Genomic DNA, 21,084 nt, shown 5'->3' with positions numbered 1-21,084 from the left:
GAGGGGCACAGCCAGTCTTTTCCTGTGCTCTCCCAGTAGGACTTTTCTCCTCCTTCTGAGGGATCCTTCACCGAAGGAGGTTTCCCCAAGGTTTCCTTTCCTGTAGGGGTTGCCTTTCTTGGTCTGGGCAAAACAATGCCTTTCCATTTTCTGACCTCCCTGCCAGGGCTGCATGGAAATGTTAATCCTGCGTTGAATCAAGGAAAAATATTTTGGTTGGCTTTTTTTTTGTGTTTTTTTTTGTTTTTTTTTTACCTGGAAATGGCAACAGTATGACATCCCTTAGCCTTTCTGGGGCTGTGGGTGCTGCTCCTCTCACTGTTGGCTACCAGAGGTGGTGGGTATTGGTTTGGAGGGGTCTGTGAATCAACCTGGCTTCAAATAAAGGGTGAGGGAGGGATGCTGAGTTGCTCTCCTTCTTCCCTTCTTAGCTGTTTTCTTGGGTGCCTGGTAGTGGCCTTACACCTCATGATTGCTGCAGACTCCAGCATGTAGCAGCAGTAGGAAACACTGTCTTTAACAAAATGGGGGTGTTTAGAGTTTTAAAATAGCAATTGCCAAAAAATTCCCCAACACCAGCTGATGCCTTGCAACTACTTGGGCGGGAGGAGTCCTCTTCACAGCCTAGTATGGCATGACCAAGGCAAATCTGATTCGGAAGAACAGAGATGTTTCCTCTCTCTCGGAAACAGGCAGGGAGCAGCAACGTATACCCTGACTACAGCGGAGTGTTTGAATGTGTCCTCCATGACATTCTTATAAGGCCAGCTAAGGAAATACAGGCCAGATTAAATTATTAGTCAGTGGATACACAAGTGGTTGAAAAACATGTTGAACTTATGATTTGCCACCAAACTGAAACTTCATTTTTAATAGGGTCATCCAGGGTCTGCCCAGGGCCTGTTTGTGTTTGATATGTTTGCTAGTAACTTGGATAATGGAATAAAATATCGCACTAAGCCAGAAGGATTGAGAGCATATTATGGCCCAGGATTAACATTCAAAATAGCTATGAAAAATCAGAGAGGCTTTCCAGAATCAACAAATGGAACCAAAGATAACATGTGCAAAGTGCACAGTGGTCAAAAGGACTCATATTGAAACAGGGCATGAATGACCAGATGGCAGAAGAGAGTTCGAGTAAGCACAGACTGGGTGACCATGGTGACACCCATGAATGATAGCCATGGGGATGAGAAAGCCAAGGGCTGTTGGTAACTTCATGGCTCTGGGAACTTCTCAAGTGCTGTATCCAGCACTGGGAATCACCTTTTAAGAAAAACGTAAATGAAACAGAAAGCCTGACAGACCAACAAGGGTGTTAAGAGGTTTATAAAACCTGACCTGTGAGGAGAGGTTGAACAAGCTTGGGCTTGTTTAGTCTAGTGAAGAGAAGATGGATGGGTCTGGAGGGAGCAGGATAACAGCCTTCAAAGATCACTGTAGAGAGGTTGAAAATCTGTTGCCTTGGTGTCCACTGAGAGTGGGACAAGCCATAATAGGTTTAACTGGGAACAAGGGAGATTTAGATTAGATATAAGGACAAACTTCCCAACTACAATCAAAGATAAACTCAGGAGCAGGCTACCTATGTAGGCTGGGGGAGTACAGTCATTAGAGGTTTTTAAGAATAGATGAACATCTGTCAGAGATGGTCTGTTACAGCTTGTCTCACCTCAGCACCAGGGAATAATCCACATGGCCCTACTTTGCTGGGATTGCTTTATCTTTCCCTGCAGTAATTTGCTGGAGTTTTGCAGGAGCTGAGGGAGCTGTGTCAATAGGTCTTGATCTGCTGCTTGGGACGCAGAGCAGCTCCAGCAAGAGGAAAACCCAAACGTCTACCTGGGACATGAGTAACGTGAGCATGTGGTGGCTGGTACTTACACAGGCCCTAGCTACAGCTGCATAAATTTCATGACAGAGCAAGACATTGCAGAGCTCCGCTTAAATACAAGCTGTCCTTGAGCTTCTTCATTCAATGGGATCCTTCCTTAGCAAGTCTCCTAAGACACCTGAAGGCAGCAAAGAAGTTATTTTCTCAAGCTTAACTCCTGATGCTTAAGCAGGTTTTGTACTTGGAGGCAGCTCTCACAGGAACCATCTAACACCACAGTACTGAGGTGATAAACTGAGTCAATCTCCTTGACATAGTTCCTAATTAAAGTACTAAAAAGTAAAACAACAAAGCTGCAAATGGCAAAGGTAACCATACTACTTTTTACATCACACCAATTGTACACTGGTAACTCATTGTCTTCCTATTTCCCTACCTTTTTTTCAGTGTGATACAGCCTGTGATAAAATGTACTTTAAAAAGCAGATGGTTAAACAAGATGTGCAATCTGCTTACTATTATAGCTTCTGCCCCAAGCTGTGAATCAGTGCCTCTTCACTGTGACAGTTCAGGATTATTTGAGCATATAGGTTTGTGTTCTAGGAAACAGTAAAAATTGTCTACTCAGTGATAAATAATTGCTTCTTCTCGAGAAGCACTTGTTATCACCTCTTCATACTGAATATTTTTAGTACTAGCAGAGTATCTTCTTTTCAGCTCCCTAGAGACATCTGCTCTCCATATGGTGGACTTGCCCCTGCTTCCACAGCCTGTTTCTGGGAAAGAGACTCCTGATATGACAAATTGGAATTATTTCCAGGTCTTCAAACACTTCACTAGTTCCTGACTCATGTAATTGAGCTTAACAAATTCTGCACAACTGTACATGTTTTAATCCCTCTTGCCTACCTAATTTCTGTCATATTGCTTACGCTGTCAGCAAGCTGCCCTTAAAACATCAATGCAAGGTTGTTGGTGGCAGAGAGCCACTTCAGAGCCAGCGCTGGTGCTGAGCCCACCTAGGGTACACTGACCTACTAAGCTGTCCTGCTCCTGTGCTCCTTGAAGGAAACCCGCTGGAAGCAGCAAGGTCACCCCATCCCAGCCATGACGGTGGGGCCACTGACACGGGAGAATAGCCCCTTTGAGCATCCATGCCAGCTGCTTGGCACCACGACTCATGCAAGAAAAATGGGTCCATGCCATTTCTATGGGCCATGTTGTTTTCTTTTTGCAGTTTCCAAACAACAGTCCATGGAGTGAATACTCCTCCTGCAATTGCATAGAAAGGAGACAGCACTTTTTTCCCTTTGCTTTGGCAGTGAATGCCAGAGGATGGATTAAGAGCTAAAAAATAATCACTCATATTTGTGTGTGGTGTGTGTATCTATAGTTACCCTCTTATTCCCTGTTGCAGCCTGTGATGTATGTGTACTCTGTGACCTCACATTATGAAAAAAATGCACTATTCAAACATGTTTTCTAATACCTTACCATAGGAACTATCAGTTTGAATTTTTCTAGAAGCTATTACAGTACAAAGAGACACAAAGCTGTCAAGTAAATCATTCAGCACAACAACATGATATTGCAAGTAACAACAAAGGAAAACCACACGGCTGATATTTTAAAGGCAAGACCTTCACAGAGAATCAGTGGACAGCACTGAATATTGATACCTCTGACTTGTGATGTTTGCATGTTTTAATAACACTCAAAGCACCTGTTCTCCTTCCATTCTTACAGAAATCGGGAAGGGCCACAACAACCGATCAGAAGAAAGCTGTGTGCATGGGTGGGAGCAACACCAACACCCCGCTGAGCTGCAGAGAGGTGGGGAGCATTCTGCATCTGTGGGTCCCTCATTGTACTGACCCCCAAGCACACCGCCGGTCTCAGGCTATACTGAATCAGCTGTGAATTCATCTTGAAAATCTAATGCTTTAACTATTCACACAGGGATTTTTTTCCAAGATCTGTAGCTGAAAATCCAAGGACATAATATGTGGCCATGAGAAATGCATCTAGCCATACTCTCTTTTCTACAGTACATTTAAATCCTTCTTAATTAGAAATAAGATAAATCAATTGTTTCGGCAGCTGTGTGCCACATATGAAGTACCCAGGGAAAAGTACTCTGAATCCTATTGACAATATTGGTGACAAAGTAAAAGCAGAGTAAACCAGGTGAAAATTAAAACTTGAGAAAAAACTCCAATGTTTTTCTTAAATTTTTGTTAGTGAGAAAATAACCACCCACCTTTTTATTCTTTAAATAAGATATATGGAAACAAGATTTTGGTTTTTGCAAATTAAAACAATGTGTGGGCTTGCTCTTTTGAGATAGCTCAGGAATTGGTGTTTTACAGAGATGCAAATAACCTTCGAATACAAAGTAGCAGCTAGGGCACATTCAGCAAGTGTGTTGTCACTTAGCTTCTGCATGTAAGACAGTTTCCGCAGATAAACAATATTAAATGTTTTAGTAATTCATTGCATCATTAAGGACCTAAAGGGCATAGACGTGTCAAACTGAGTACGCTGCTTTGTCTCAACTTTTCCTGCATCCAGGGTTACAGTAGGACAGTTCAGTGGCATGTTCCCAACACTGAGCTACTGCCAACATTTTCTTAATGGGATTAAATTGTGCCTTGCTAGTGCACAAGACATATTTTAAGTATGCTTGGCTATTTCTTTGATATATTATTCTCTTCGGATGAATTATTATCCTGAATTTGTGAATAGTAAAGTCTTTATTTAATTACTTGCTGTAATTCTTCTAAAATTTATCCAATTAGTGACAGAGATATTAATAGAATGGAGAAGCAAGATGGGGCATTTATAAGTTTTTCCCTTCCGTGAGTAGCTCTATCAATAATTGAATAAATACTAGAAGTACAGCTTCTTGATGTATGCACAATTAAAAAAAAAAAATATTGAAATGATAAACAACTGTCCAGAGGGACTACCCTGAGATGACACCCTGCCTTGCTGAACCAGAAGGAGGAGTCTACAGATGGCAGCAATATTAACCACAGCTAAAACGAGGCATAGGCTGGTCAGGAAAAGGGCTTGGATGCTGGGATGGGGCTGGGAAGAGGACTTCTGCCCAATTTGGCCTCTGGCATCTTTCTGTCACAGGCAATAGTGCAGCAGGGATCATTACTCTGAACAAAGTCATCCTTGGGCCGTGATACAGGCAGTAGCTGCAGACAGAGCAGACTAAACGTTAGTTTTTTTTCTGGTTGCTGTGAATTCTAGATGAAACTGTAACTAAAAGGTAGTTTTCCCTCTGTTGAGGGAAACATCTACAGCATGCTCAGGTTTACCAGGCTCCTTTCCTCCCAGCTCACCTCTCTCCCATGGCAGCCCCAGCTCAGCCTCCCAGTCAGCCCAGCACAGACTGGTTTCCCCCATGCTGCCGAGCAGCTGGAGCGAGCCCAGGCACCAGAGCCCTGTGCCTTGTACGAGCACAGAAGAAACACATCCTCTGTTGCAAAGAGTGTTTTTGAGGTCTTAGATGAACCAGTTCGTTCACTGCTGCTTTTGAGCCTCTGTAATAACAGTTTGCAGGTAGAGGGGGCCGTTCCCTGCTCCACCACCCTGCTGCAGTAGCTCTGCAATGGCGCCTCATCCTCACACCAGGACCAGCGCGTGTCCTGGGCAGAAATACCCAGCCTGACACAGGAGAGAACCAGCCCCTGCGACAGAGGCAGCGGGGACTTCAATCAGGTTAAATAAATCATACAAATACAGCCTGTTGCAGAGATGGGGAGGAAATTATAAAGCCGTAGTTAGATGTGTTTGCGGCTGCAGGTGACTGCCAGGCAGGACCCCAGGCAGCAGTGCTGGAGACCTTGGTGTGCCTGCAGTAGGTGGCTTGCTGGATAGCAGCAGCGTCTTGAAGCCTCATGATAGCCACAATCTGTATGAATGTGGACACAAGGTCTTACTGCAGAGTTTTTAACCATCATAAAATTTGTTCTACAATAATTTTTGAGAACTCAACACTCGCTATTAACATATCATGACCAGGACTTGACACCACTTGGTTCCTGCAATTGTTCAGTAGTTTAAGTCCTTCACTTACTTAAACATTGATTTATTAAAGACTTGATTCTGATCTTATTTCATAGCTATATAACTCCACTGCTATGACGTTATCCTGAATTACTTTAAAATACAATGCATAAATGTGGAAAAATTTGGATTGCCAAAAGGCACATGGGCAGAACATTTACATACTTGATTTGGATGCTGAAGATCATAAGCCTGATTCTCCCCTCTTGAAGACTGGCAGAAACCAAGATGAGTATTTTGCAGTTACACTGCTAAGTATGAGAGGATAATTAAGACACAGATCAGTGTTTTCTGTCTTTCTGGTTTCATTCTAAAAATCTTTCAACTTCTGTGTATAAATACCAAGGGTGAGCATTGGTGACTAACTGTGCTTTACAATGAAGCAGAGCTGCTCAGCTCCTTCCCACAAAGGATATGAGACAACACTACCAAGTTCTGCACTGCTAGCAAGGACTGCACCACTTCCAGCACAAAAGCCACAATTGGTAGAATTAAAACAAATTTATGGCAAATTAAAACATTTATATTTTAACATCTCCAGACTTTATTAGGTGCTCTTTATACAGTCATCTGGTATGTTTAAAGAGTGAGCAATCATATAAAAGGAAATATGGTCATAACTGATTGAAGTAATAAAACCCTGAAACTAAATAACATCTCATAACTCATTACACAGCATATATTAGATTTCATTACATCAGCATATGACTTAGTAGTAAATTCTCCCGTTGGTCATAAACCTTTAAAGTGTTGTCATCCTGAAAAATGAAATTAAAATAGAGAAGAAGACAATGCCAGGACGCTCCGGTGGTGCTTGTACTGTTACAGCACAGCCCCACCTTGTGTCGGGGTAAGCGGGCCTTGATGGGCGATGCTGGGGATGAGCGATGTTTCCTCCTGCTGCTGCCATTGTGTCCAGGATGAAACAGCCCCTTGATGCAGGGGACTGACGTTGCCAGGGATTCATTTTTGTGTAGCCGATCTGCTAGTTAGCTTGTTATCCCCATGTGCTGATGAAGCAGCATCCGTCTCCAGCACCAGGGAGCTCCTACAAGAGTGATGGAGGAGCACACTGTCCGATCGGCACCATGCTCCACGGCCACTCTGTGCCAGGGGTCAGCAGTCCCACTGGGCTAGTGCCAGTAAAGCAACGATGTGCCAGGAATAGAAGCCAGAGATGTGGGCTGGGTGCCTGTATTTGCTCTGCCACAGCACCTGCGAGCTTTAGCTAGTGGGGCTGTCACTCACTGCCTCAGCCAAGGTGCCCAAAGGGGTCACTGCCCACCCATGCCCTCTGCCAGAGACTGTGTCACTGCAGCAGCGCAGCACAACTTCTGATTTTCACCCACAACCATTCACAGCCTGACCTACAGCTGCAAGATGGCAGACGCAAGCCAGTAGCTCTGCCACGTGCCCTGGGCTGCGCGGAGCCACCTCAGCTGCCTCATTGCCCGGGCAGGGGGCAAAGAGTACCGTGAGGGTGGCATGGCTGTCTCCCAGCAGCATCGTGGGCTGGAGCTGTTGGAAGAGATGCTGGAGAGACAGCTCACCAACCCAGGTCACCCCACGGAAACACCAGCACAGGGGCTTTCTGAAATCCCTCCTGTTTCTGAGACTGAAGCATCTCACGATGCTTGCACTGCCAAGTCCTGACAGCTCTTCAGGTCACTGGTGCCTTCCAGTGTCCTCCAAAGGGCTGAGCAGAAGGTTGCTGGTGGCCCAAGCACACTCAGCCCTGGTGAAGAAATGAGTGGGGGCTCATTCTCTGACATGAGCTCAACCAGGTCTCCTGTGCCCCACATCCACAGATCCTCCTGTGCTCTGAAGAGCAAATACTTCACAGAAACTGCAAAAAACCACAACTTTGAGCTGGAGATGGACTCCGGTAAGTGTTTGGACTGCCCAGCTACAGCATCAGGGACCTGCTCCCCATCTACTTGTATTTCCACAAGTCTTGAACACTCGTGCAGCAGCACAACACCAATACCTCATCTGAGGCTCCAGGTCTGAGCAGGAGACCAGCCCTGGGGCCAGCTGACTTGTTTCCCTCTAGGTCCCCCTTCTTGCTTGAGGGTTAGAGCTGGCATCTCATGCTTCAGGACCAGTTGGGCTTCTGCTAGTGAGGTGGGTGGCAGGTCCCTCACTCCAGGCTGGGAGATGCCACCAGCACAATTTCTGAGCATCCCTGGGATCACCCTGCAGCGATTCCTTGCTGGTGGGCTCATCCACCACATGCAGAACACCAGAGCTCAAGCATAATGTAGGCTCTAAGACATGTCCAGGAGACTAGCACAGGAAAAGCTGGGCATAAGCAGAGGCTGTTATTGCTCTGAGTATCAGCTATGAACAGTGGATTCTCCAAAAGGCCTTTATGTTTCTTTCTTTGAGAACAAACCTCCCCTCCTCCATTTGACAGTTTATAATTACCCAGAGCAACTGATCAGCAACTGTGCCGTTTGCAACATCTGGGAGATCTTAAGGCAGATCCCAGTCCAAGCTGCACTGATGTAATTGTTTTGCTCGGTGAAGGATGATAACTCTCCCCACGTGTGTTTATACTCCTTCAAAATAATCCAATGGTTTTTTTGAAGCTCACTTATGTCAACACGTGCTTTATTGTGTCTTATGTGTTTTTAAAGTGCTGGATGGAAGAGCTGGAGGAGAAGTCCCCTTTTGAAGCATACCCCCTCATGTTCTTTTTGGAGTAGCTTGTTGAATTACTATAAAGTATCAAGGCTTTAACAGCTGTTTTGAAAGTGTCCAGCCACACCAATGAGTTTGATATCCATATGAAAAACTAAGTATAAAAATGAATCAAAGAAATATCTGAAAGTTCCAAAGGTGGAGGTGGCTACACCCTTTCTTTCCATGAGAAACAGCAGAAGCCTGTGCTCAGATAAGAACAAGGCTGTGCAAAGTCAGGCACCCTGCACCCCAAGTTCTGCATGAAGATCAGCACTAATGAACAGCTGCAAACCTACAAGTTGTCCAGCAAAAGATGCTGCTCCCAGCAGAAGTTGTCCTCAAAACCTGGGGAACGGACTCATGGAACAACAATGCTCCTTGGGGTAAACCAGGCGAACCTGAGCTACCATATGCAAACACTAAACTACAGATCTAAATGTCTAATCTGTCATAATTACATCACCAGTCCTATAATGGAAATAGCAGTCTCTCTCCAAGACAGCTGTACTTCTGAAAGGAAATATGTTGTGTTGCTTTTTCCCTGGATTTTTTTTTTTCCTGAACAAAATAAAGCATCTCTGGCTGCTGCCAGTGCAGATCTAGGTCCCAGCTTTGCCCCTGCTACATCCTAATCTATCCTAGAAAGGGACAACTGCCTCCATAAAGCTCTGAAATGCTGATCTCACCCCTCCTCTGGTACCGCAGCTTTTGCAATGCACAGAGCTGAGCCAAACCTCACCTGGCAGCAGAATACATTTTGCTTTTTATCAGAGCCACCTCCACACTGCTGTGACAGTCTGGTGAGCTCCAGCAGGCAGGCTGGGCGCTGAGCATCGCTGGAGGCCCGCTTATACACTGGTGGAAAATTGAAGGAGTTTTCTTCCATCTATCTTCTTCAGGGTAAGAGTGCAGCTGAGAAACATTTAGAATCTGAAGAATTTTTAGTTAATTGAAGTAAACCAAACATATCTAGCTGATTTTATGACTATTTCATAACAGTATCTTTTTAAGCTAATACTCCACTGGGGAGCACAACTTGCAGACAAAAAACCCCTCTGAAGTGCCTTGAAGAGATCTGAGCTTTGGACTCTGAACTTTGCTGCTTATAAACAATCATTTCAATCTGCTGGGCCGCAGTGGGAGTATGAGGCTTCATAAAAGGGCTTAGGTGTTGTAATACTGAGCGCAGCAGCGTTTAACTCCATGTCTCGCTATCCAGCCTTCCTGTGCAATCCAGAAGATTTAGACACAAAGAACCAGATCTGCACAGGCCAGTGGGGAACCACTTTAGGAACTGCCAAGGAGAGCATAGCCCAGCTGTGCCGAGGTACCTCTTTCTGATCAGGTTTCAAGCCCCAGATCCCTTCCCAGTGCAGAAACTGGAGTAGCACACTCTCATAAAACAGCAACAGCAATTCCAGCACTTGCTTAGGCTTTAGAAGAGACAGATCCAGTGCTCTTTCACTGCAGAGATGTGAGCACCCCAACCCCAGACCTGCCCTGTAGCTGTCAGGGCATCCTCTGGTAACCATTCTGTTTTTTATGGAAAGGAACAGATGAAGTTGAGGGAGACAAAATGTACATTTAGGTCACACCCAGGCATTCTGAAGGCAGGACAAGGACAGATTGGGCTCCACTCATGATCTGGTTCAATGGATGATACCTAAGTATTCTTTAGGGAAAATTTAAGTCTCAGTCAATGCTGTGAACTTGGGGTTCCCAAAGTTAGGACACATGGGTATCACCCTCTGCAGTGGCCTGCAAAGCACTCTGGCCTTTGCCAAACCAACACACACCTTTCCTTCCTCACCATCCTACTCAGTGCTCCCATTTCCCAAAATGTGTTCAACCACATTTATTTTTCTCCCCCTTCCCAGTGGCCACCTTTTGTTTGCACATAAATTCTTCAATCTCATCTCATCTCATCCTTACCATGCACCCCTAAAGCAGGCAAAGGGGACTGAAGTTAACTTATTTTCCCTACATTTCTTCCAAATCCATGCACATGGTTTCCTAACCCTGGGTGTATCCCAGTCTCTCACATATCCTGTGTTCCTTGCTCAAGCCCTTGGCTTAGCTCCTTGGTTCAGATGCCAGGGCTGGCTCAGATACCACAGGAGAGAGCTGAGCAGGACAGAAGCCGTGACTGCAGACAATCAGCTGGTGGGCAGTAATTGTCCAAGCAGGCATGTGCCTCCAGGCACGTGGTGTCAGGCATTGCACTTACTCCAAAGCAGCGTAGGAAACAGCGTTAGCCAACCTACTCAAGTCAGAGTCTCTCCTTGGTGCAGTTAACTACACCTTTCAAAACAGAACAGACTCAGCCAAAGGGATCAATGGCCCTACTTGGAAAACATGTGAGAGAACTAAAGCATTTGCAGAAAAGGGAACTGTGAATCCACACCTTTTTATGAAGAAAAAAGAATTGAGCCCATGGTAAAATCACCAGCGAGCAGAAGGCATTGAAAGCTCCTTCTCCAGACACGCCAGGAGAAGGTCCACCTTGCCAGGTAAGTGGAAGTGTACTTGATTTCTGCTACCCCAGCCTGTTGCCTAGTCCCAGCACCAAGGCCCTGGATGAACCAAGGATTATTTGGCACTGAAAGATTTACAAAACCGCACTAAGGGAGCTTACAGCTCTGCAGGGATGTTTGAGTAAACATCCCTGTTTTGCTATCAGGCCCAGTTCTTCAAGGGTACTTAGATGCTAACCCAAATTGTTTACAGTGGAGATATTCACCCAGAGATTTCCCAAGGTCTTAGCCCTTTGGGCCTTAGAGAAGCTAAAAGAGGAGTGAAGACACTCAGGGCATTCAGGTCAGCTGCATCCCAGGTGGGATGCCGAGTTCCAGCCCTGGAGCAGCAGTGGCTCAGGTTGCCTCCCTCTCTTCAGCACAGCCAGGGCAGCCGTGACCCTGGCCCAAGCTTCAGTCCATGAAAACTGACTGCAAGGGTGCAACAGCACCATGGGGAAATCCTGCAGATAATCTTTGACCTTTGCTGTCTAGAGAGAAAACGCTTCAAATGGGAATGTGTTTACCATATTAATGCTAAAACAGTTCCATTATAATGACAAGCATGATATTTCATCAAAATTCTTAAGCAATTTATATCTGCTCTAGCTTTCCTTCAGATGGAAGTTGGATGTAAAACAAGCATATGTTTCTTGTTACGGAGCTGCAAAAAATCTATTGTTTCTGGGTTGACCGGTTCAAAATTTAAAGGAATCAGTCTGCCATAACAAATATGATCTTCAGAAATCAAAATGTATTATTATATTTCACTATGTATTTAATAAAAGAACTTCAAGTGAAGTGTGGGTTTGCTTAAAAGTGATGAAAAATAGCTCAAGCTAAAACTGTCATCAAACTGCAGGATTAGCAATATCAACTCAGACTCTCTCTTAATTTGACATGCATAATTTAGATGTGCCCAAGATGTTGTGAACTCAAACTACAAAAAGACCTCAGTAATTTATGGCATCTGTATAGAATTTACATCCAAAGAACTACATTAATCAAGATAAAGTTTTGAAGTCAAGTTGGGAAATGCAAGATGCACCATTGCCTTGTGCATTATGATATTAAACTGCAGGTTTACATTTTTCCCCAGTAGGAAGCCCTTTCTGATTCAGGAACTCTTTTCAATCCTCTTTAGTACACAGCTCAAACTTGCTCTCTGCACTTCATACACACCACAAATCTATCAGTTTCTCCATAGGTATTTCTGCACTCACCATCAGAGGAATAAGGATTGTGAGGTCTCTGTGAGAGTCCCTGTGGGATTTGCTCCTGGTATCACCACCTGTAGTATCCATTGTGTGCATGGATGAAAACTGACACTTTCACCTAATATTGTCAGAACAGATCTACTGAACCTAGACATAGATGTGATTACACTGCACTTCTGCACATGTAGCCCCAAGCACCACATATTAAGCATTTCGCAAAATACTTCATGAGTTTCTGTGAACCAAGCGTCTCTCTCAGTTTTACAGAAGAACCTCATGACAGTAGCAGAAAAAACCCACAGTTCTCCAAACCAGAATGGTCTTTCCTTCAACATCGGACTATCTTTTCACCTCTGGCAATTTAACTTCCTTTACTGTTACTAAGCTTTTCCTCAAAATGTGGCAATTTTGCAGATAGCAAGCTCATGCCTGCAGAGTCCTGAATCATTCACAGAGGAGCACACAGCCTGTACAAAGAACATGGCAGGATGCCACAGAGACCTGCACAGGCGGGATGGAAGCATCACAAAGAAATTACAGATCTGAAAATCTCTAATTTCTGCAAGTCCATTCCTTTGCAATCCAGATATTTTTTAGGGATAAAGATTTAAAAAAAAAAAAAAAAAAAGGAATCACATGATCCACTAACTTGTTAGCAGCAGGATTCAGATCTTTCATACAAGAAAACTCCTGCTTCCTCTAGCTACAGATTAATGCTAGTAGCTCAGTGTGCACAGAGGGGAGGACCAGAGGGTGAAATATGAATAACACAAAGCTGCTACAGTTCCTGGTTCCCACGCAGCAGATATCCCTCTCTTACACTCACCTCCTTCCTCTCTGTTTCTCACTACTAAACATCTCAAAGAATACAGACCCATCTTTGCCAAAAAAACCAATACATTTTCCTTACTAACATCATTCTAAGATTCGGTGACAACCAATGGTAGGACAAGGAGTAATGGGTTCAAACTGGAACACAAGAGGTTCCACTTAAATTTGAGAAGAAACTTCTCAGTGAGGGTGACAGACACTGGAACAGACTGCCCATGGGGGTTGTGGAATCTCCTCCTCTGGAGACATTCAAAACTCACCTGGACACATTCCTGTGTAACCTCATCCAGGTGTTCCTGCTCCGGCAGGGGGACTGGACTAGATGATCTTTTGAGGTCCCTTCCAATCCCTGACATTCTGTGATACAATTGAACAGTATTCATTAAACCTTTTCAAAACACTTCAACAGGAGACTACTGCACATTATGGGAACTTGAAATTAAAAATGATCAACCCAGGTCAGAAGCATCTGAAAACAAGTCTAAATGAAAGCTATCAAACAACCTCTGTGAACTGTCAAGCTCTTAACATGGATTCCTTCTCTTTCCTCCCCTTGAAATGCTATAAACATCACTTGGAAAGACTCTTTTATTCTACTACTTGCCTCTGACTCTTAAGATGTTAAATTTGAGTGTAAAGACACCAGTGATTTCAGGTGTGTCAGCCCAATTGGAGTGTGACTGCTTTGCATGCCACTCAAAAGGTCAGCTGATTTTTAAGCACCTGATCCCAACAAAACCCTTTTCTCTAACCAAGTAGTTTTTGAGACTTTTGAACCACATTAATGTTAATCCAAACATATGGTCAAATAAGAAGACACTAGCTTTCTACAAAATCATAGCTATGTCTTTCAAGTGCTGCTTCCATTATCTAACTAAGTCTCCTAATACTATTCTAACACACTTTTTCTAATGGAATTAGAACTACTTTATTAAGTATTCTAATAATTCCATAAACAGAAGCGTGAAACTTCAGATTGTATTTGTCTCTTGGAAGAAAATTAAGAAACTTCTCAAAAATACAACAAATTATTCATGCTTCAATCATAAGATTTTACTATTGGAGATGAAAAAAACCTCACATTCTTAATATAATCTCTCCACAGATTTTTAAGGAATATCAGTGATATAGATAATTTTGCAGCATTGTGTTTTACCATATCAGGCTGTGAAGTTTTGAAATAAATATTTCACCTAGAGATCACTGTATCCATCCTACAGATGCAAACAACTGAAGGTGAATAACAGAGTGATGAGCAAAGCTAGAAGACTGTTTCCATTCTAACTCCCAATCCAGTATTCCATTTACCTGGTCATACCAATTCAATGTACAGACATGGTTTGCTCCATATTTATGGGGTTTTTTTGTTTAGTTGGTTGGGGTTTTTTTGATGTGTTTTTTTATTTTCGTAAACTGCTTGAGCTTTTGGTCAATGGATCCTTGTATTTGGCCCGCAAGCATGCAAAGCAAAAAGAAAAAAACCAAACCATGGGACTATCACTCAAGATTGTGTACTTCATATGGAGAGCTACATGATAGATTTTGGTATTCATGCAAAATTCAAAGCCTGTCTCAAATTAACACAACTATTACAACGTCAGACTAAACTCAAGGTCTTCAGCCAGCAAGGACCAGTGTTTTCTAGATACAACTGAATTCCCTCTGTTTTTAAGCAGAGCCTGAATTGCATGTGTATCGCTAATGTCCTTAGCATGACAGTTCAAAAAACCCTTGAAAAGCTTAAGTGAGACAGTCATTATGGTTTATATTAAAATAGTGTTTTAAGGACTAACAATGTATATGGTATAAAAACATTCCCTGATTTTGTGATTAAGGAATCATCTATATTTTCCATTATTGTAATATGTATGTGCTTAGATGAACAGAATATTACATTCTACTGTCTCATGGTGCCATCAAGTACTGGTTTCATGTTGCTGTCTCCAGGGAAAAGTGATGAATGAAATAAAGAACCCCTTTTAAATTTAACAGAGTAAACACACCAACAGCCTTGTGTGTTTCCTACCTAACCCTAAAACTGCAGAAAACAGCTGTACTATAGTAAGAATCAAAAACCTGGAATGAAGGCTGCATACCACTAAGCTAATATGTAATGCATAAGCTCATAGGAAAGATCTGAACATTAGCTTGTTAACATTTACAAAGAACTCTTCCAAGTAGATTTTATACTTTGACATGTTTATTTTAGTTGGATGAATAGATTCAATGAACAAGCTGAAACAGTATTCCTCAGCCTCGCATTTGCCTCCCTGTAGACTTCTATGACCAAATGTTTTAAAAAAATCAGAAGTATGTGGATATTTGCATGAAGTAGTTCAACAGTTATTTCTTGTTCCATGCTTCTCTTTCAAGTCTTTCACGGATTACTTCTTTTAGGTACGGTTCAAGATAATGCTTATCCTGAAAAAAAGAGAGAATATATTTAAACTTATAGGGAAGTTCAGAAACATCTCAAGCCATTCCTACAGATCACTTACCTCTCATTCCTCCTCTGATTTGACTGAAATCCAACCTAACACCTTACTCTAAAGAAGAAAACTTTTTATTTACCAACTCCACAATGAAAAGTTATTTACTACAGCAACCACTAATTCTTAATGTGTCACCAACGTGAACAAGCAAAGTGAAGCTTCCAGCTATACCTTTAGAAATTATGTTATTTTGGCAGATATTCAAATGTACAAGATGCAGTTTAATTAGATTAAAGCCCAACTGTAATACTCTGAAGCAACTCATTTTGATCTTAACTCCTAAGCAGTTCTGTAAACTTGGATTCAATGGAACACCTTGACCATATTTAACACTTTAAAAAAACCCCTGCTGCTTAAGGGACTATGCAACCAGTTATTCAAAGCACCAGTTACCTAAATATGACTAATAAGACCACAAGAAAGCCTTTGCCTACATATTGAAACATATAGTCAAAAGTTTAGTGATAAAATTCCTCTCTGCCTGGTAACTTGGAGAAAGCCAAGATGAATGGTAAAGTCTGTGAATCAATCCCCTACCAAAAAAAAAAAGTTTGAATAACATCTGAAAAGGAAGGTGTGGTTTGTTTTCAAATTACAAGACACCACTTATTTTAATGCAAGACTTCTCTTTAAATTATTCTTCCTGGCATCTTCATGAATAAAAGATTTGGCTCTAGATTTTCTATAAAATTAAGAAACTCATCAGTAAAACAAGAGAGCCTTTGTAAGAATCTCCTAGCTAGTTAGAGCATATTTCTTTACCCGAGAGCTTAGAAGAAATATTATGTCTAAATACAATGTACTCTGAGCTGTAGTTTAAGCTGTTGTCATCTTGAGAAAGATTTGTAATTTCCACTGAAACCCAGAGATTTTCAAACAGTTAACAAAAGCTCATTTAATTGTTGTAAAAAACATGTAGGCGCGTATCTCTTCAGAGACTGTAAAAGCCAAAGACCGGTCACAGCCACACTATTTAAGACGTCCACCTTGGAAACACTGTATACATACCTCCTCATACTTCACCCACTGGTCTTTCGGAAGGATGCGGTGTTTCAGGCTTAAGTCAAGGGCTCGCTTTATGCGAAACATTCTTTCATTGTAAACGTGTTCTGGAAGTCTCTTCAGTGCTTCTTTTACATCATCATCTTCATACAATGTATCATCTCGCATTAACCCTGTATCAAGAAGATTTTACAATATGATGACTAAAAGTTCTTAAGTAAGATTTAGGATTGAGACAAGTGTTTCTACATAACATGGGCAAAACATTTCCAACGTAAAATTATGAAGAAAGCAACAACAACAAAAAAATCCAGAAGAGAACCACTAATTGCTCACGGAGAACAAAAACTAAACACTGGCTTTCACATACTCTATTTACTTGGTTTTACACCTTTTCTTAAGGAGTAAGAGGGAAAAATCTGTATTTAATCCAATGTGTTTCACAAGAATATACACACACATATATACATATATATACAGAACAATAACTATTCTGTATTTGAGGAGTGGACTTACGCTCATCTAATTTTACATCTGTATTCATGATGACTGTCTAGGTAAAATGTTTAAGAGCTCTAAATCCACTAGTCAGTCAACCACAGATGTGGCTACTTCAGTAATGAAGAATTATTCTCTAAACTCCACTGTGTATAATTACTAGATCTCCACTGACTGTATTAAGCTATGGAAACCTGAAGCTAGATGTTTGTGCCTAAGTTCGTTCCCTGCAATGCTGTCCCAAATAAGAAGTTAAACCAGGGAGAAGTACCTCATCTTTTCAAAGCCAAGGACATCCACACAGTGTTTGTGAAATTCAACCAGTCCTGCTCTAAGCTTCAGTATTAACAACACAGGACAAAATGTTACTTCTGTAACATTCCAAGATTGATGCAGATTACAAGACTATACCTCCCGACTTGTGGTTAAAGGTTTTGATCTCACGTGACTCAGTTGGCAGTAGTGTCTCAATAAAACAGAAATTTCTTTTGAGCCCATATTCTTGAATGTAGTTTTGTAATTTCTTTCAAAAGCACAGGGAATACGGCTGCTATTTTAATCAATAGATTAAATTCTGTGTTTCTCTTCAGTTTTTAGCTACATTACCAGAAAAGCAGCAAAAAGTATTAATGCCTTTAAGAACTTCAGCAAATAGATATAAAGAGAGGGTAAGCACTGCATCTCTGGAGGAAAGACTCAAGCTTATTCTTCTACAGCTGTCTTGCATTTTTTTCCTAACTTCCCCAGGGCAGGTGTGTTAACTTTCTTTAAATGATTTGCTCATATTGTGATCAGCAGTGAATTACAACCTCCGAACATGCAGATTCTCTTCTCATTAAGGAAGAATTCCGCCACCTAAGTAGTTTAAATAAACTTGGTAACAACTCTGAACAAAATGAAGACAGTATCATTGAGGCAACCTCCCCTATTTAAGGAAACACTATTTTTACACCTACTTCACCATTGTGCAGGCCAGAGAGACACCAAGTGAAGTTATGGTGATACAAAGGGCAGAACTAACTAAATCCTTTTTTGTACTTTGGACACTTTGCATAAGTATTGGAGACAGACTGGCTGCTATTAGTGAGAATCTCTCCAGCTTCAAGGGCAGCCTTTGGGTTAGAAGATACTAGCCAGTGAAAGTGACTTGGTGGGAAAGGGCAAATAGGCAAGCTTCCAGGGCTGCGTTGTGAAAGTTTTTTTAATCTGCTCCTGCTTAACTTAGCTGTTGGAAGTTATGACACTCTAAACAAAAGCAAACACAGAAATAATAGAAAAGCCACTGATTAATTACCAGGTAGGAATCATGATGCCTGAAGCTATTGTTGACTTTTTCCCCACAAAACTAGTAGCTAATTTTGATCAAAAAGATTTATGCCAAACCGCATGTACATACACCAGTTATGAACCATAACCAGTTTGAACACTGTTACATTTGCAGAGTTTTAAAAGCTCAATTAAATACTTACCGAGTTTGTTGAATCCAGCTGCGTTATAATACCACTTGCGAATCCTGTCTATCAGGCGACCACCTCCTGCAACTGAACATGACCATCATCAGTTGCAGAACAAGATAAAATTCAACACTTTCACATTATGACAGTACACAAACATCTGCTGGCCTCCTTCAAATGCAGTATTACAACACTACATCAAGTTTGAATCTGAACATACATAACTTGGCCTTTCTGGTTTCCAGTATCGTTGAACTGACACTGAACAGGTAGAAGGAGTGCTTATTACATACAATAATTTGACCTGTTTCACTCAATTTGAAAATTAGACTGCTTTAAGACTTGGAACAATGCTAGCAGTTCACTGTCAAAGGCAGCACCAGCAGTTTTAGTCTCCATAACTCTTATTTAAACTAAAAACATTATGTTCTACGATAAACAAGACCATCATGCTTTTCAAATCACTCATCTAAGTTCCACAGCTCCACTACGGGTTAATTCGATTTAAAGACCAGCATATTATTATGTTGTCAACCTTCTACTGTCCTCTCCAGTCACTTAAATATTATTTCAGATCCTCCTTTTCCAAAGAACTGCCAAAATCAACTGGAAAGCCAACACTGATCCCTCAAAAAATACCAAACCAAACCAAAAACAAAAACCAAAGAAACACTGTCCTTAAAAAGAAAAAATAAATACACCACATGTAAAATGTTCATCTTTCCTTAACTGTGATTTTGGATAGCAAAGGTGTTTTTATATGTAGTCAAGTAAAATGCAGTATCAAATATCATTAAAGTAACTCAACAAGGGGTGGTAGAAATCCAAAAACAGCACAACATGACTTTAAGTAAGTTGTCTTACTAGGTCACCCCACAAAACCAGTGCTACGTGCGATACCAGTACCCCACTGGCACATTGCCTCGTCAGGCCTTATTCCTCCCTGCTTTAGGACTTGAGAAGGAAGAATATTAAACCAACTAAGCCCGGAGCCAGTACCAGGACAACGATCCCCGGGGCCTGTGTGGAGCAGCCCAAGGGCTCCTCCAGTGCTCCCGGGCACCTTCTGCCCTCCCGCTCCTGAAACACGTCGGTACCGGAGCCAGGCTCCCTCCGCTGAGGCCCAGGCCGAAGCGCACCGCTCGGGAAGGGTGAGAGGACACCCGCCCGCCGGGGCCGGGGGGAACAGGAGCTGCGGGCGCTGCCCCCGTCAAGGGCGCACAGCGCGCACCGGCTCCCCCTCACGGCCCGGCCCGGCTCGTCTCCCAGCACAAGACAAGGCGAGCCCAGAGCCACAGATACGAGTGGCACGACCCCACACATAACCCTGACCACCCACCGCCGCCTCACCGCTTGCCCTCGCCGCCATTTTGACCTCGGAGCGGCGCGCGGCCTCCTGGGTAACCCGCGGCGTCCCCGGGGCGGAGGCGGGCCCGCCCGCCAATGCCGCGTCAGCGCAGGCGCATGCGCCCCTGGGCGGTGGGCGAAGGCGGCTTCTCCGCAGCACCAGCACCCCGCAGGGACCCGAACGTCAACATATTTTGCCACCATAGCCCGAGCTGCCGCCTCTGCTGCCGGTGCCCGTGTTGTCCCCTGCGCGGCCACGGCTGCAGCTCAGGGCCCGGAGAGCTGATGCGAACACTGGCTTAGCGTAAGGTCATCCTGCTGTCAATCACTGTCAATCACAGCAGCTGAACCCGCCTAACTGTTTGCGCTGTGAGGAGTCTTCAGCAACTACAAACTGGGGGGTAAAAGTGAATAGTAGCTAAAAATAATTTTACGTTTGTGAAGCACAGTAAGCAAAGCACAAAGTCAATCACAGAAAGCAGCAGGAACCTTCGCTCAGGTACCGCAGCTGCCGGTGAAAGGCTGGTTTCTGAGGCACAGATCCTGCCTCTGCCCAGCAATCCCTCTGCACACAGACCACGGCGATTTTAAATAAATAAAACATGTGGAATTATTCTAGAAATATTGTCACAGTAGGGAATTTCAATCAGAGGAGCATGCAGCTGAATGTGATACACAGGCAAAGAGCACAGCTCAGAGTGCGTGTGTGCAGACCGCAAAGGGTCTTGGCCATACCATACCCAGCACGCCTCAGCTAATCATCATGCTCCACCAAAGGCTGCTAGCCCTTATCAAGAACAGCAGACTACAGTACATTGTGTAATTCTGGGCCAAATGTTTCATCTAAAGATTTTTTAAATCTTAAATCCAAAACACTATTTAGCATGATCCTCAAGAAGTTCTTCTCTCTCCCCTTTTAACACTCCCATAACATCTTCTGCTTCTTTTCTTCACGGTATTTCTGGGAAGCTATTTTGGCATAAGCTCATTCATTTAATATTTGAAAGAAACCAATTTTGCATTAAAAATACTAAAGGAATTAAAAGCTCAAGGTTTGAAACATTCAAAATACACACATTCTATCACATAATTTATATTATAATGGTTTTGTCACATAGTAATATAGAT

The 21,084-nt window shown here is 42.8% G+C and overlaps 1 protein-coding gene across 2 annotated transcripts; it reads right to left on the bottom strand.

The window, feature by feature from the left end:
- Positions 1-15,341: 15,341 nt before the first annotated feature.
- On the bottom strand, positions 15,342-20,035 carry UQCRB (ubiquinol-cytochrome c reductase binding protein). 2 transcript variants are annotated; one of them, XM_080339309.1, is made up of 4 exons: positions 19,960-20,035; positions 18,625-18,696; positions 16,664-16,830; positions 15,342-15,584 (listed from the first exon to the last, which is right to left on the bottom strand). In XM_080339309.1, exons 1-4 carry the CDS (start codon positions 19,976-19,978, stop codon positions 15,507-15,509), a joined length of 336 nt encoding a protein of 111 aa, XP_080195435.1. In that variant the 5' UTR covers positions 19,979-20,035; the 3' UTR covers positions 15,342-15,506. The 2 variants fall into 2 exon arrangements, with proteins under 2 accessions (XP_080195435.1, XP_080195436.1); XM_080339310.1 differs by having other exon boundaries at positions 19,949-19,969.
- Positions 20,036-21,084: the final 1,049 nt, after the last annotated feature.

Source organism: Nesoenas mayeri (assembly GCF_963082525.1).
Source record: "Nesoenas mayeri genome assembly, chromosome: 2".
NCBI lineage: Eukaryota > Metazoa > Chordata > Aves > Columbiformes > Columbidae > Nesoenas > Nesoenas mayeri.
The sequence above is the reverse complement of the archived record's forward strand: the minus strand, read 5'-3'. Positions and strand labels throughout refer to the sequence as shown.